Source organism: Heptranchias perlo, chromosome 9, assembly GCF_035084215.1.
Source record: "Heptranchias perlo isolate sHepPer1 chromosome 9, sHepPer1.hap1, whole genome shotgun sequence".
NCBI classification, from domain to species: domain Eukaryota; kingdom Metazoa; phylum Chordata; class Chondrichthyes; order Hexanchiformes; family Hexanchidae; genus Heptranchias; species Heptranchias perlo.
Genome location: NC_090333.1, coordinates 29,167,550 through 29,183,330, shown reverse-complemented (window position 1 = coordinate 29,183,330; position 15,781 = coordinate 29,167,550). Strand labels below are relative to the sequence as shown.

The window sequence follows — 15,781 nt, the reverse complement described above, 5'->3', positions numbered from 1 at the left end:
AGGGAGCATTTAAGCAGGTCAACAGTGGTGTCATGACTCCAGGAGACCCAGAGGAAAGGGAGTTGAGAGAGTGAATTGGTGAGAGGGCTGGAAGGCAGTCAAGTTAACCATGCTGAATTACTCATACGTGGAAAGGTAGGAAAAGCTACAAATCAGGCAGCAGTAGCCCCCACATAAAAACATTGCTCAGAGAATCTTTTGTGAATTCTTTGAGCAGCCATGTTTCCTCAGTCAGCTGTAGATCTAAAAATAAACACACACAACCTGAATACTTCACTTAAAAATATTTAAGCTTGCATATAACATTGCCCCATTGGAATTTTATCCAGTAAGTTTTCACCCTAAGGCCTGCACTCTGAGGTGTGTTACCTTTGCATTTCAGCATCTTTCCAACGGTTTGCTTTCTTTAATTTGGCCTTCCTTCTGATATTTTTGTGGCCTTTGCACATTTGTGAACTTAGAGGCCAGTAACATCCCTGTGGGCCTTCCGACATGGTAGGCATCGATGCGCCATTCCCAACACAACCAGTGCAGAATCATTGGGAAATCTGGCTGCAGCTCTGTAAATCTTTTTGTGCAACTATCTTGTTTGAGATAAAGGCTTTAAAAGCTGAACTTGTGGGGAAAAAAAAGTACATGTTCCCAGCTTTTATATTTATTTTTCAGCATGTTGCAGCTGTACCTCAATTCCTGACTTTCATTATTTTTTTGAGGATACCGTAGGGATAATTGTATAATCCAATGCCAACAGGCAGAGTTTCTTGGGAAAGCACAGGTGCGCAGCCTTGATTTTTTTTTCATCCCTGGACACGCCAGATTAAGGAATTACTTCAAACTGAAGAGTCTGCTTTCAGCAGAGAGACTGGTGAGAGCTATTGGGAGGGAGAGAGGTTTGGGAATAGACAATTTGTAGGAAAGAGCTGGGAGAACTGATAGAAATTGGAATAGAAACATTGGGAAGAGGCACTGGAGAACAAGATTGATGGATCCTGAGCCACTGAATATTTATCATTTATTTTTATCCTATTAATTGGGCATTCACCCACTGATATTTTTGAATAATTTAAAAGGATCATGAGCTACATATTTTTACTAAATTTAATTTTAAATACATTCCTTTCAAATGATTTACATTTGCCACCTCCTTAACTGCATTTCTGATCGTTTTCCTCATGTAGTTTATCTGTAATTCAGACTGACACCAGCATGGTGCTGAGGGAGTGCTGCATTGTTGGATGTGTCGTCATTTTTGAATAAGACATTAAACTGAAGCCTTGTTTGCCTGTTCAGTTGGATGTTAAAAAATCATGCCATAATTTCAAAAACAGCAGGCCAGCTATACTGGCCAGCATTTATCCCTCAACCAACACCAATGTAATACAAATCTCTGTCTTTGAAGATCAACTTTCAAATTCAGAGGCTATAGAGAATTAAATTGGAAAGAATGGTGGCTATTAAGACAGGTTATTATGAAGAAAAGATTTAACTACAATTTAACAAGAATGGGTCTATACCCAGGTAAGGGTTTGAGACTATCTCTAATAATATATATTAATTATGAAGACTATGCTCCATAACTTGCAATCTGTTGCATGCTTGTTTTTAATTGAATTATTTTTTTCCCCAGATTCCTTAAGCTCCTGGACAGTCTCATTCACTATCTAGTGCCAGCCTGGGACCACACAGTTGGATCATTTGGTCACTTGAAGGTGAGTCATTCCGGCAAAAGGGAAACAAGCCAGGTTTATGCAATCTGTCTTCATAATTGAACCCTTTAAGTTCCGATGAATCTGCGCTCCACCACTTCCAAGGCCAATATATCTTTCCCTGAGGTTCACTGCCCAAAACTGAATGCAGTACTGCAGATGGGGCCTGACCAAATCGTTAACTTGTCGATATCTTGTCATGTGCTGGAATGCGATACCCTGCATGGCAGCACATGAGGTGTTGGCAAGTCAACAGTATCCAGTGTGTTAACAGCAGTCGTCTTGGGGCCATATGTGAGGTTTACATGAATGTTCCAATTAATTTGCATATTTCACAAGTTTCTGGCATGAACAGATCTTGGTGGTTTGATTTAGGATTTATCCACCACTGAGGTAGTGATTGCTAAGAATAGCCCTTTTCAAACCTCCAGGCCTGCAAAATTTAATCAGGACAAACTAGCAAATAAGAATTAAAAGTGCAAATTGGACATGATTGTCAGGCTCAGAGATCGTATGTGGTCCTAAGGCTGTAGGTTAGATTCCTGCTTTTTTTTTTATTCGTTCATGGGATGTGGGCGTCGCTGGTGAGGCCAGCATTTATTGCCCATCCCTAATTGCCCTCGAGAAGGTGGTGGTGAGCCGCCTTCTTGAACCGCTGCAGTCCGTGTGGTGACGGTTCTCCCACAGTGCTGTTAGGAAGGGAGTTCCAGGATTTTGACCCAGCAACAATGAAGGAACGGCGATATATTTCCAAGTCGGGATGGTGTGTGACTTGGAGGGGAACGTGCAGGTGGTGTTGTTCCCATGTGCCTGCTGCTCTTGTCCTTCTAGCTGGTAGAGGTCGCGGGTTTGGGAGGTGCTGTCGACGAAGCCTTGGCGAGTTGCTGCAGTGCATCCTGTGGATGGTACACACTGCAGCCACAGTGCGCCGGTGGTGAAGGGAGTGAATGTTTAGGGTGGTGGATGGGGTGCCAATCAAGCGGGCTGCTTTATCTTGGATGGTGTCGAGCTTCTTGAGTGTTGTTGGAGCTGCACTCATCCAAGCAAGTGGAGAGTATTCCATCACACTCCTGACTTGTGCCTTGTAGATGGTGGAAAGGCTTTGGGGAGTCAGGAGGTGAGTCACTCGCCGCAGAATACCCAGCCTCTGACCTGCTCTCGTAGCCACAGTATTTATATGGCTGGTCCAGTTAAGTTTCTGGTCAATGGTGACCCCCAGAATGTTGATGGTGGGGGATTCGGCGATGGTAATGCCGTTGAATGTGAAGGAGATGGTTAGACTCTCTCTTGTTGGAGATGGTCATTGCCTGGCACTTGTCTGGCGCGAATGTTACTTGCCACTTATGAGCCCAAGCCTGGATGTTGTCCAGGTCTTGCTGCATGCGGGCTCGGACTGCTTCATTATCAGAGGGGTTGCGAATGGAACTGAACACTGTGCAGTCATCAGCAAACATCCCCATTTCTGACCTTATGATGGAGGGAAGGTCATTGATGAAGCAGCTGAAGATGGTTGGGCCAAGGACACTGCCCTGAGGAACTCCTGCAGCAATGTCTTGGGGCTGAGATGATTGGCCTCCAACAACCACTACCATCTTCCTTTGTGCTAGGTATGACTCCAGCCACTGGAGAGTTTTCCCCCTGATTCCCATTGACTTCAATTTTACTAGGGCTGCTTGGTGCCACACTCTGTCAAATGCTGCCTTGATGTCAAGGGCAGTCACTCTCACCTCACCTCTGGAATTCAGCTCTTTTGTCTATGTTTGGACCAAGGCTGTGATGAGGTCTGGAGCAGAGTGGTCCTGGCGGAACCCAAACTGAGCATCGGTGAGCAGGTTATTGGTGAGTAAGTGCCGCTTGATAGCACTGTCGACGACACCTTCCATCACTTTGCTGACGATTGAGAGTAGACTGATGGGGCGGTAATTGGCCGGGTTGGATTTGTCCTGCTTTTTGTGGACTGGACATACCTGGGCAATTTTCCACATTGTCGGGTAGATGCCAGTGTTGTAGCTGTACTGGAACAGCTTGGCTAGAGGCGCAGCTAGTTCTGGAGCACAAGTCTTCAGCACTACAGCCGGGATGTTGTCGGGGCCCATAGCCTTTGCTGTATCCAGTACACTCAGCCATTTCTTGATATCACGTGGAGTGAATCGAATTGGCCGAAGACTGGCTTCCGTGATGGTGGGGATATCGGGAGGAGGCAGAGATGGATCATCCACTCGGCACTTCTGGCTGCAAACGCTTCAGCCATGTCTTTTGCACTCACGTGCTGGACTCCGCCATCATTGAGGATGGGGATGTTTGCAGAGCCTCCTCCTCCCGTTAGTTGTTTAATTGTCCACCACCATTCACGACTGGATGTGGCAGGAATGCAGAGCTTTGATCTGATCCGTTGGTTGTGGAATCGCTTAGCTCTGTCTACAGCATGTTGCTTCCGCTGTTTAGCATGCATGTAGTCCTGAGTTGTAGCTTCACCAGGTTGGCACCTCATTTTTAGGTACGCCTGGTGCTGCTCCTGGCATGCTCTTCTACACTCCTCATTGAACCAGGGTTGATCTCCTGGCTTGTTGGTAATGGTAGAGTGAGGAATATGCCGGGCCATGAGGTTACAGATTGTGCTGGAATACAATTCTGCTGCTGCTGATGGCCCACAGCGCCTCATGGATGCCCAGTTTTGAGCTGCCAGATCTGTTCTGAATCTATCCCATTTAGCACGGTGGTAGTGCCACACAACACGTTGGATGGTGTCCTCAGTGCGAAGACGGGACTTCATCTCCACGAGGACTGTGCGGTGGTCACTCCTACCAATACTGTCGTGGACAGATGCATTTGCGACAGGTAGATTGGTGAGGACGAGGTCAAGTAAGTTTTTCCCTCGTGTTGGTTCGCTTACCGCCTGCCGCAGGCCCAGTCTAGCAGCTATGTCCTTCAGGACTCGGCCAGCTCGTTCAGTAGTGGTGCTACTGAGCCACTCTTGGTGATGGACATTGAAGTCCTCCACCCAGAGTACATTTTGTGCCCTTGCTACCCTCAGTGCTTCCTCGAAGTGGTGCTCAACATGGAGGAGGACTGATTCATCAGCTGAGGGAGGACGGTAGGTGGTAATCAGCAGGAGGTTTCCTTGCCCATGTTTGACCTGATGCCATGAGATTTCATGGGGTCCAGAGTCAATGTTGAGGACTCCCAGGGCCACTCCCTCCTGACTGTATATCACTGTACCGCCACCTCTGGTGGGTCAGAACATACCCAGGGATGGTGATGGAAGAGTCTGGGACATTGGCTGAAAGGTATGATTCTGTGAGTATGGCTATGTCAGGCTGTTGCTTGACTAGTCTGTGGGACAGCTCTCCCAATTTTGGCACAAGTCCCCAGATGTTAGTAAGGAGGACCTTGCTGGGTCGACTGGGCTTGGTTTGCCATTGCCGTTGTCGTGTCCGATGCCGGGTGGTCCGTCCGGTTTTATTCTTATTATGATTTTTCGTAGCGAGATTTTACAACTGAGTGGCTTGCTAGGCCATTTCAGAGGGCAATTAAGAATCAACCACATTGCTGTGGGTCTGGAGTCACATATAGGCCAGACCGGGTAAGGATGGCAGGTTTCCTTCCCTAAAGGACATTAGTGAACCAGATGGGTTTTTACGACAATCCGGTAGTTCCATGGCCATCATTACTGATACTAGTATTTTAATTCCAGATTTTTATTTAATTAATTTAATTTAATTAATTAATTGAATTTAAATTCACCAGCTGCCGTGGCGGGATTGGAACTCATGACTCTGGATTTTAGTCCAGTAACATAACCACTATGGTACCGTACCCATGCTGTGCAATGTCAACCTTATTTACATTAAAGAAAGAGCTTGCATTTATATAGGGTCTTATCACATCCTCAGGATATCCTGATGCACTTTGCAAGCTTTTGAAGTGTAATTACAGTTATGTAGATAAACATGGCAAACAATATGCCTACAGCAAGGTCCCAGAAATGGCAATTGAGATGAAAGACCAGATAATGTGTTTTTGGTGGTTTTGATGAAGGAGGAATGTTGATCAGTGGAGCAATTCTGTTCTTCTTTGAGTAATGACATTGGTACTTTTACTCCAGTGTGTATAGTTAACAATGTTGCAGCAAGTGGTTACATACAGATTTTATGTGACCATTTGTTGCAACCCTGAGTGAAATAGACACTGGAGTAACATAGGCAAGGGGATTCTTTTTTAGTACCTCAGCTTAGCTTAGTATCAGTGTCTGTTTTTGTTCCCTTTTTTAGAATTATCATGAATCCATTTTTTATTCAGCCCTTCCCCCTCATCCTATTTTCCCTGAACAATGTTAATTGCCTTGGTTGTCTGTTCCACTTGGTGTTGGCTGAAATGACTGTATATGGAGCTTATAGAGAGGTGGATAAATGCTCTGTCCAATGTGCTGCCACTATGCAGCCCTCCCGCCCTCATTTCAAAATTATATGTTTTACTTCTGTTCCTTTCACTTGTACATACTTCACACAATCCCTCAGATGCAGTCTTTTTCCTGGGATCTGACAGCCACCTTTGTAACTGACTTTTAAATAGTGTGTCATGGATTGATTTGCTTTAGGAGCGTAGTGTGGGGTGGAATTAAATTAATTTTATTTTCCTTCTCTGTCTGTGGGGAAGCCATGATGTGGAGATGCCGGTGATGGACTGGGGTTGACAATTGTAAACAATTTTACAACACCAAGTTATAGTCCAACAAATTTATTTTTAATTCCACAAGCTTTCGGAGGCTTCCTCCTTCGTCAGGTGAACGATACCGTTCACCTGACGAAGGAGGAAGCCTCCGAAAGCTTGTGGAATTAAAAAATAAATTTGTTGGACTATAACTTGGTGTTGTAAAATTGTTTACAATTGTCTGTGGGGAAGGTTTCCCTCGCTGCTTAGTGCCATGTCAGGAAATCCTGTGCTGCTTTAAACAAAAAGCAATCAAGCACATGAAGTGCCCTATCACCTTGCTGAAGATAACAGATTGATACCAGTGCTGTTTTTTTGTGTTCCAGCATATCAAACAGTTCCTTTTGCTGTCCAAACGGCGCACAGCTCTCATTACACAATGCCTCAAGGATTCAGAAACCAACAAGCCCAACTTCATGCCAAAACTCTACATCAATCGGCGAGTAGCCATGGAGCATCGAAATAACCCCTCCCTTGATCCTTCTTGTAAGAATGCTGTGTTCACACAGGTATGTCATGATCATATAGCTCATTGACACTCACTGTCCAGCCTTAACAGAACAAGGGCTACTTGGAAGAAATATTGGAGAGCAGCTGTTGCCTTTGCATGAGCCAGTGCTATTAAGTGAGATGAGAAAATTGGATGCGAAGGAAGAAGCATTATGTTCTATTTTCTTTGTTTTTTCACTGTCTGCAAGGTCCTTTTGGACCCTTTGCCATATCCTCCTCCATTGCATTAATCACATCTGGCTGCCATTGAGTTACATGGAGGACACATTAAGGTTCCTTTCTGCTCATGGGGGCATTGAATGGGGAGCTGGTTGATGGTATGCAAACTGGGAGCTTCATGTTTATAACAGGACTGACACTGAAAGTTTCAGTTGATAGCATACGGGTTGTTGGTGATTAGGCAGTCTCTACAAGAGTATTGATGGACAGGTAACTGTGGGAGTGGGGAGTGAGCATGGGTGCTTCACAATGTCAGAACTGGCAGCACAGACATTGTGCCAAAAGGGCAATAGACAAGTGAGTCATTCGTTAAACTTTTTTCTGCATTATATTGCTGACCTGGTGGTTGTGAAGATGGCACTCAATGTTCCATCTATCTCCCTCCACTATGCCCTCAATATGGCGTGAAATGGTCTCGTCCCCATTTGCCAACAATAGTGCCCACCTTGCTTTCATCTCCATCCGTATCGGCGTCAAAGAAGTTGGAGGCTCCTTTTCCTGAAGATCTCCTTGTAGCTATCAATTTCAGTTCTTCTCTGCTGAATTTACCTTTTAAGCTGCAGCAAGACTTAAAAGAAAAATCCTGTAGCAGCATAATAGTTTGCATCCCCACAGGCGACTGCACCCACACCCGACAGTTCTCTAGCCAGAGCCCGACGAAAAATATGAAATGGGGTCAGCGACAGGACCCTCGGGTGGGTGGAAGTGAATTTCTGCTGAACTTCTGCAAATGGTAAGGAAGAGTGGGAGGTCATGGTTGTAATCTTGTGCAATCTGTTTCTGTAAATAAAATATAATTCAGGCGGCAGTATGCAGATTTGTAAAGTAAACTATTTATTTGTTCTTTATGGAAATCTACTGATTCAAACAGCATGAAATATATTAACAATTGAATTGACTTTGATTTCATATTTTTTAATCTATTTTAAAGCCAATAATGAAATTGAGTTCAAGCTATTCAGACTACATTAAATTACAATGTATTACATTTTTTTTAATCAGATGTTTGAAGGTCTGAAGCCTTCGGATAAATGCGAGAAACCCTTGGATTACAGGTAGTGTCTACAAAACAAAAGTGGTGTGATGATGTGTATATAGCTTTGATGGGTGATTCCAAAAAATTAAATGTGAGCTAGTGGGTTTTCTGATGGTAGACATAAAAACAGTACTTAATCACTGCAGGGCACCTCTGGCTTACTAGTTGTAAATTGGTCAGTTTGCTTATGTACTAGAATCACAAACCATATAAATATTTTGGGGTACTTTAAGGTCACGCTTTGTCTCGTGATTCAAAATTTCAGTTTATTTTAATTTTTGTTCAAGTATACGGCCCATCCCTCCCTTCCATTTTTATTTCTCTTTGGATTGTGCCCACACCAACCTAGATACACTACAGGTCAGGTCAGTTCAGCTCTATAACTGGGTTGGCTCACTTTTGCTTACTGCCTTGAAACACATTCTTTTGTTGAAGGATGTTGAAGGCATACAACATAATGAATTGGTCATTACTATATCAGCATGCTGCAGAATGGAGCATTAGGATATGGGCTCCTCTTTCGTCCCTCCTTCTCCCTCTCCCATTCACTGGGTTTCCATGTCAATGTACTGTTTAATGGAAGCAAGAAGAACAGGAAGGTAATAAAATTGGAATTGCAGCCACCTTGGGCTATTGCACATCTCTGAGCAACCAGCTAAAGAGCTGTATCGTCAGATAATTTGGCTGTAAAAGAAGGGAGACTAAAATAACCCCACAAAACGACAGTAGGAGGAAAGAACAGAGCTAAAATTCCTAATTTACTTTTAGATTTTAGATGGAGTATTTTTGTTTGAGTGCTGATGACAACACTGGGGGAACTGGCTTGGAGGAGTTGTTGAGCCCAATCACAATAAAAGACCTGAACTAGCATAAATAGAAACACTGTCCAAGATTTTCTGCTTGACAGCATCTGTGGAGAGAACAAGGTAGAATTAACATTTCAGGCGAAGGATCATAGACCTGAAACATTAACCCTGCTTTGCTTTTTCCGCAGATGCTACCTGCCCTGTTGAGTGTTTCCAGCATTTTCTGTTTTTTTAATTTCAGATTTCCAGTATCTGCGGTGTTTTGCTTTTTATTTTCTGATTGTCATTCTTTTAATGTTGTCACTAACTCATTTAAAATAAATAGGTTAAAGTAAATGAGTTAATGCTGTTAAAATAGTACCAATTGGCAAATCTAGCATACTGCCATTAATGCAGGAGTGCTCCAACTTTAGCAATATTCATTCAGCTCCCTCACGATCAGTCTCAGTAACTTTTCCAATCAGTTTTTCCAACAATGTTGTCAACACTCACTGTTTGTTTAGACAAAAATGTTACTTTGTTTCTGTGTATGTAACAATGGAGGCTACTTAAAATAGAATAGCTTACACATGGGAGTTTTATCCGTTATAAGTTGCTGTCTGATTTATCCCTCAAAACACAATTGACATAGACACTTAAACTTGAGCCCTGGGATCAGCTGTAGTGCAGCAGTTAAGTTTCTAAATTAATTGTGATGCTTCTAATTACTTCTAGTTTCTAATTGTAATTATAATTACATTATAGCACGGCTGTGCTTTAATGTCTTGGATCAATTGAACAGAAATTGTGGCACGCCAGATCAGCTCAGTGGGAGCAGTATCAGGAACTGTAGAGTGGCTGAGCTGTAGTGTGTAGGATCAGCTGAGCAAGAGGTGTGTAAGGATTTGGGATTGGCTGAATTACACTAGGATGCGTTCACTCAGCTCTGCATTTTAGTTCTGCTCGGTCATCGTAATTAGTAGCATCAGAAGAGAGTTAACAATCCCAAACTAAATCAATTAACCATCTGGTTTAAAACTCCATTGGCAGCTGTTGTAAGTAACAAATTTACTGTTGAACTCTGGGTCTGGTTTTGCGATTTCTGGTTTTGTCCATTGTAAAATGGATCTTCGCATCCAACATAATAGGACTGCTGCATTTTATTGCGGTGATGATCATTTAACAGTGTGAGTTTTGAATAGGGCTACTAATGATGTTGAGTTTAACTGATCGAACTCCTGTGCCCTTGGGCAAAGTAACTCTTAATTTTAGTTTTAATGAGTCCCTTTCCCATTACTGACTTTTCCAGTCCTGATTCTGAAATCGGAACTCTGCACAAGAATAACCGTATACGATTGTAACATAATGTGTTTTATCTGAAGGTGGCCGGCACGCTATGACCAGTGGTGGGAATGTAAATTTATCTCTGAAGGAATCATCGACCAAGGTAAGCTTTGTTCAGCCTGAAAAGTAAACTTGTCTGTTCTCTCCCCAGGTGCTGACTGGCCTGAGTATTTCCAGCATTTTCTGTTTTTTTTTTATTTCAGATTTCCAGCATCTGCAGTTTTATTTTTAAGCTTTAGAAATGTTTTTCCATAGAAAATAAAGGATACCCAATAATGATTACAAGGCGGTAATCTTACTGAGCAGTTTGGATGACAACATAAGCCATGAATGAACTTCAGAACAATCTGTCCTGTGCCTCCCTGTGTATTTTTTCTTTAATTATTTATACGCTGGCGTAAGCATAGTTTTATTTCAAGTTTGGTCCCTTTATAAGTGTGTCATAGCAGACATTAGTGAACAGTTATCTATAGCTAATGCATAATGTCCTCACTGAATGACTAACAATTGTTAGTCAATCACTAAGTGGTGATCTGCAGTTAATACTGGAAAATAGGAAAGTAATTATATTAACTGCATTATAACTAGTTCTGATGGATGTTATAATCTATGAGGGTAATTATTTAACATTAGGAAGACTTTTTAAATGGTCCAACTCTTTAACCCAACAGGTGGTGGATTCCGAGACAGCCTGTCTGATATCTCTGAAGAGCTTTGCCCAAGTTCTGCAGACAGTCCTGTACCTTTGCCCTTTTTTGTAAGGACATCCAATCAGGTATGTTAAAAGGGTGACTGGAGAAAATGATTGGAGTCTTTTTTTCTTCTATTTTTCCTTCCCTTGTAAGCATTATTCATACTGGGGTATGGTTCTGCAACCCTCTGATACCACTGGCATAAGGATTCAACTATGGGTGGCATAGCTTTTCTAAATCAATCAGGCAAGGTGGGTGGAAATGGGACAAGTAAAGAAGCAAAAGATGTGTCTAGAGGAGCTGTAAATGGCAACGGCAGAACCGTTACCAGCACCTGCTGTCTGAAAAAATGGGAACAGTGGTTATGATCTGAAGTTATTGAAATCAGTGTTGAGTCCAGAAGGTTGTAAAGTGCCTAATCGGAAGATGAGGTGCTGTTCCTTGAGCTTCATTGGAACAGTGTAAGAGGCCAAGGATCGAGGGGTCAGAGTGGGATGGGGAATTAAAAGGGCAAGAGACTGGCAGGTCAGGGTCACGCTTGCGGACTGAGTGTTGTTCAGCAAAGTGATCACCCAATCTGTGCTTGGTCTCCCCAATTTGGAGATCGTATTGTGAGCAGTGAATACAATATACTAAATTGAAAGAAGTACAAGTCAATTGCTGTTTGACCTGAAAGGAATGTTTGGGGCCCTGGACAGTGGGAAGGGAGCAGGTGAAAGGGCAGGTGTTGCAGAATATGCTGGGGTAGAAAATGGGTGGGGAGGAATATCTCAAATGGTGCAGTACGTGGTCCTCTTCTCATGTTGGTGCTGAGGGCTTTACATTGCATGCTATTCCTGACGTGGAACTGCTTTATTCTGAGACCTAGGGCATGATTTTCACTCTGAGCCGGGTGCCCCATATGTCCACAGATATTCGTGTGGGGAGCCCCGAAGCGAATTGAGCGTGTCTCAATTTGTGATCTTAACTCAGTTGAAGGTGAGTATTTGAGCTTCCGGGTTTTCAACATGCCAGGCTGCCAGATTCACAGGCCAGTTGCTTGTCGGCAATGGAAGGAGCTGCAAATCAGAGACGGGGATGGGAGAGAGAGATCAACGGCACTGCAAAAAATCGGTTGGGAGGTGGGGGGATGTGGACAACATCGGTGGGGTCAGCCAACGTTGGGGTGGGGGGAGGGGGGGTGTCAGCCAGCATCAGGGATCGGGGTGGGGGGGGGGTGAGGGGTAGTCAGCCAGCATTTCAAAAATTACTTCAACACTTCAAAAATTAAATGGCTGTGAAGTACTCTGCTTGGTCCTGAGATTGTGAAAGGCACTCTGTAACTGAAAGTTCTTCCTTTAGCATTCTTTGGCTTGAGCACAAAATATGAAATAAATTGAGCTATAACAGTGGTGCTCCCATAAGTACCATGTAGCCTCAGGAGTTGTATTCAGATTAGCACTACCAGCAGTTACTGTGTGAATTAGTAGGGGCCTGGCGATATAAGATCAAAGTAGTTGGAAAAGCTAACGCTTATTTAGAGATTGCCCACACAATTGCATCTCAGGAATTGCCTGACATGGAAACAAAGCAAATGTTTTATTTACTGTTTGTTCTCCTTGCCCCAGGGTAACAGTACCGGAGAAGCACGAGATGTGTACGTTCCTAATCCATCCTGCAAAGAATTTGGGAAGTACGAGTGGATAGGCCAGCTGATGGGGGCTGCGTTGCGAGGACGAGAGCTTTTGGTAATTGTTTCCCTTTTTGTATTTTGTATGTGCGGCATTTTATCAGATGATTTTGACACACACAATAGCCATCGTGAGGCAAGCTGTGTTTGGAGCAGTAAAACATGAGCTTTTAAATGTGTCATTCTCTACACACTATTATAGGTCTGGGTGGGGGAAGGGGGAAGTGGGGGGAGCGAAGAGAACAAAGATTTTCAGGAATAGTAAAAGGCCATTAAACCCAATGCCTTTGATTGATCTCAAGCCCATGTATCCATTTTCACCATGCCCCTCAAACTCTTCTCTCTAGAAATGTATTTAGTAGACTATTGAGCCCATTTATGTCATTCTCTTCTGAGGCCTTCTTTGGTAACCTATTCCAGAAGTGGTGTTTTTCCCTTCTTGCTCTTAATTTTTTAACTTGTCTCTCTTCACTATTGACAAGAGTTCAAATATTAACAACTTTCTTAGATCAACATCGTCAGCCCGCTTTTATAACGACAAACTTCAATGATGTCAACTTGACATCTCCACAAAGACCGAGAGGAGACCAGACACTGCCATACCCACTGGAAGGCAAAAATTCAAGTGTCATTCTTTACACTTCCTTGAGGCTACCTTAGTGACATTGGCAGAGACGTGGGAGCATGTTGTCTGCCTGTGCTCTCATCCAAAGAATGATATTACATTATGTACAGTAATTACAATCCATACACAACAAAAGAGCTGCAACATGGGATGCACGTTTCTTGATCATGGTTTGTACAGATTTTACCATTCAGCTTCCTAGATTCTGCCAAGCAACAAAGGCACATTATGACAAATGGTGTAAGATTTTATGAAACTGGCCTTTTTAATTAAAAAGAGATGTCATAAATGCTTATCTTTCCTATTTTACTTTTCTTTTACTCTTTTCAACCTTGTTGGTGTCCTGTATTTTAGGCTTTAGGCCTTCACCTTGGTTTGTGAACTTCAAAAACAAATGTAAGTTACCTGGGTGTACCTAGTAGTAAACTGTGTGTCCAGTATTGCCCCCTCTTGTGTCCCCAGTGCCCCCCTACCCCTGAATATTATTCAGCTCACAATGCCCCTTTACAATCTTGAAAATTAGGGGAGTTTACAATTTAGTGCTTTAAATAAGATTATTTTTGTTACATTTCCAAGAGAAAGACACAAATGTGGGATGTGGGAATTCAGGGATCCTTCCTGTGTCCCTGGTTCCTTCACCTGCGGGAAGTGTGTCCAGCTGCAGCTACTGTTTGACCGCTTGACGGCTCTGGAGCTGCGGATGGACTCACTTTGGGGCATCCGCGATGCTGAGGAAGTCGTGGATAGCACGTTCAGTGAGTTGATCACACCACAGATAAAAATTACTGAGGGAGATAGTGAATGGGTGACCAACAGACAGAATAAGAGTAGGAAGGCAGTGCAGGGGTCCCCTGCGGTCATCTCCCTCCAAAACAGCTATACCGTTTTGGATACTGTTGGGGGAGATGGCTCACCAGGGGAAGGTGACAGCGGCCAGGTTCATGGCACCGTGGCTGGCTCTGCTGCACAGGAGGGCAGGAAAAAGAGTGGCAGAGCTATAGTGATAGGGGACTCGATTGTAAGGGGAATAGACAGGCGTTTCTGCGGACGCAACCGAGACTCCAGGATGGTATGTTGCCTCCCTGGTGCAAGGGTCAGGGATGTTTCGGAGCGGCTGCAGGACATTCTGGAGGGGGAGGGTGAACAGCCAGTTGTCGTGGTGCATGTAGGTAAAAAACGGGATGAGGTCCTACAAGCTGAATTTAGGGAGTTAGGAGTTAAACTAAAAGGTAGGACCTCAAAGGTAGTAATCTCAGGATTGCTACCAGTGCCACGGGCTAGTCAGAGTAGGAATGACAGGATTGCTAGGATGAATACGTGGCTTGAGAGATGGTGCAAGAGGGAGGGATTCAAATTCCTGGGCCATTGGAACCGGTTCTGGGGGAGGTGGGACCATTACAAATTGGACGGTCTGCAGGACTGGAACCAATGTCCTAGGGGGAGTGTTTGCTAGTGCTGTTGGGGAGGGTTTAAACTAATGTGGCAGGGGGATGGGAACCGATGCAGGAAGTCAGTGGGAAGTAAAGTGGTGACAGAAACAAAAGGCAGTAAGGGAGAGGTTACAAAACATGACCGGACAGATGGTCTGAGAAAGCAGGGCAAAGACCAAGGGAAGTCTAGATTAAACTGCATTTATTTCAATGCAAGAAGTCTGATGGGCAAGGCAGATGAACTCAGGGCATGGATGGGTACATGGGACTGGGATGTTATAGCTATTACTGAAACATGGCTAAGGGAGGGGCAGGACTGGCAGCTCAATGTTCCAGGGTACAGATGCTATAGGAAAGATAGAGCAGGAGGTAAGAGAGGAGGGGGAGCTGCGTTCTTGATTAGGGAGAACATCACGGCAGTAGTGAGAGGGGATATATCCGAGGGTTCGCCCACTGAGTCTATATGGGTAGAACTGAAAAATAAGAAGGGAGAGATCACTTTGATAGGATTGTACTACAGACCCCCAAATAGTCAACGGGAAATTGAGGAGCAAATATGTAAGGAGATTACAGACAGCTGCAAGAAAAATAGGGTGGTAATAGTAGGGGACTGGGACAGCCATAGCATTAGGGGCTTGGATGGAGAGAAATTTGTTGAGTGTATTCAGGAGGAATTTCTCATTCAGTATGTGGATGGCCCGACTAGAGAGGGGGCAAAACTTGACCTCCTCTTGGGAAATAAGGAAGGGCAGGTGACAGAAGTGTTAGTGAGGGATCACTTTGGGACCAGTGATCATAATTCCATTAGTTTTAAGATAGCTATGGAGAATGATAGGTCAGGCCCAAAAGTTAAAATTCTAAATTGGGGAAAGGCCAATTTTGATGGTATTAGACAGGAACTTTCAGAAGTTGATTGGGAGAGTCTGTTGGCAGGCAAAGGGACATCTGGTAAGTGGGAGGCTTTCAAAAGTGTGTTAACCAGGGTTCAGGGTAAGCACATTCCTTATAAAGTGAAAGGCAAGGCTGGTAGAAGTAGGGAACCTTGGATGACTCGG

At 43.9% G+C, this 15,781-nt stretch overlaps 1 protein-coding gene across 3 annotated transcripts in view; it reads left to right on the top strand.

Moving 5' to 3' along the window:
- Positions 1-15,781, top strand: part of hectd3 (HECT domain containing 3) — a 96,339-nt gene that overhangs the window by 18,446 nt on the left and 62,112 nt on the right. For all 3 annotated transcript variants that reach the window (XM_067990093.1, XM_067990094.1, XM_067990095.1), the window contains 6 exons: positions 1,628-1,709; positions 6,743-6,925; positions 8,148-8,200; positions 10,349-10,413; positions 10,982-11,085; positions 12,610-12,729. In XM_067990093.1, the coding sequence (XP_067846194.1) occupies positions 1,628-1,709; positions 6,743-6,925; positions 8,148-8,200; positions 10,349-10,413; positions 10,982-11,085; positions 12,610-12,729 (607 nt within the window). The remainder of the gene's footprint in view (positions 1-1,627; positions 1,710-6,742; positions 6,926-8,147; positions 8,201-10,348; positions 10,414-10,981; positions 11,086-12,609; positions 12,730-15,781) is intronic.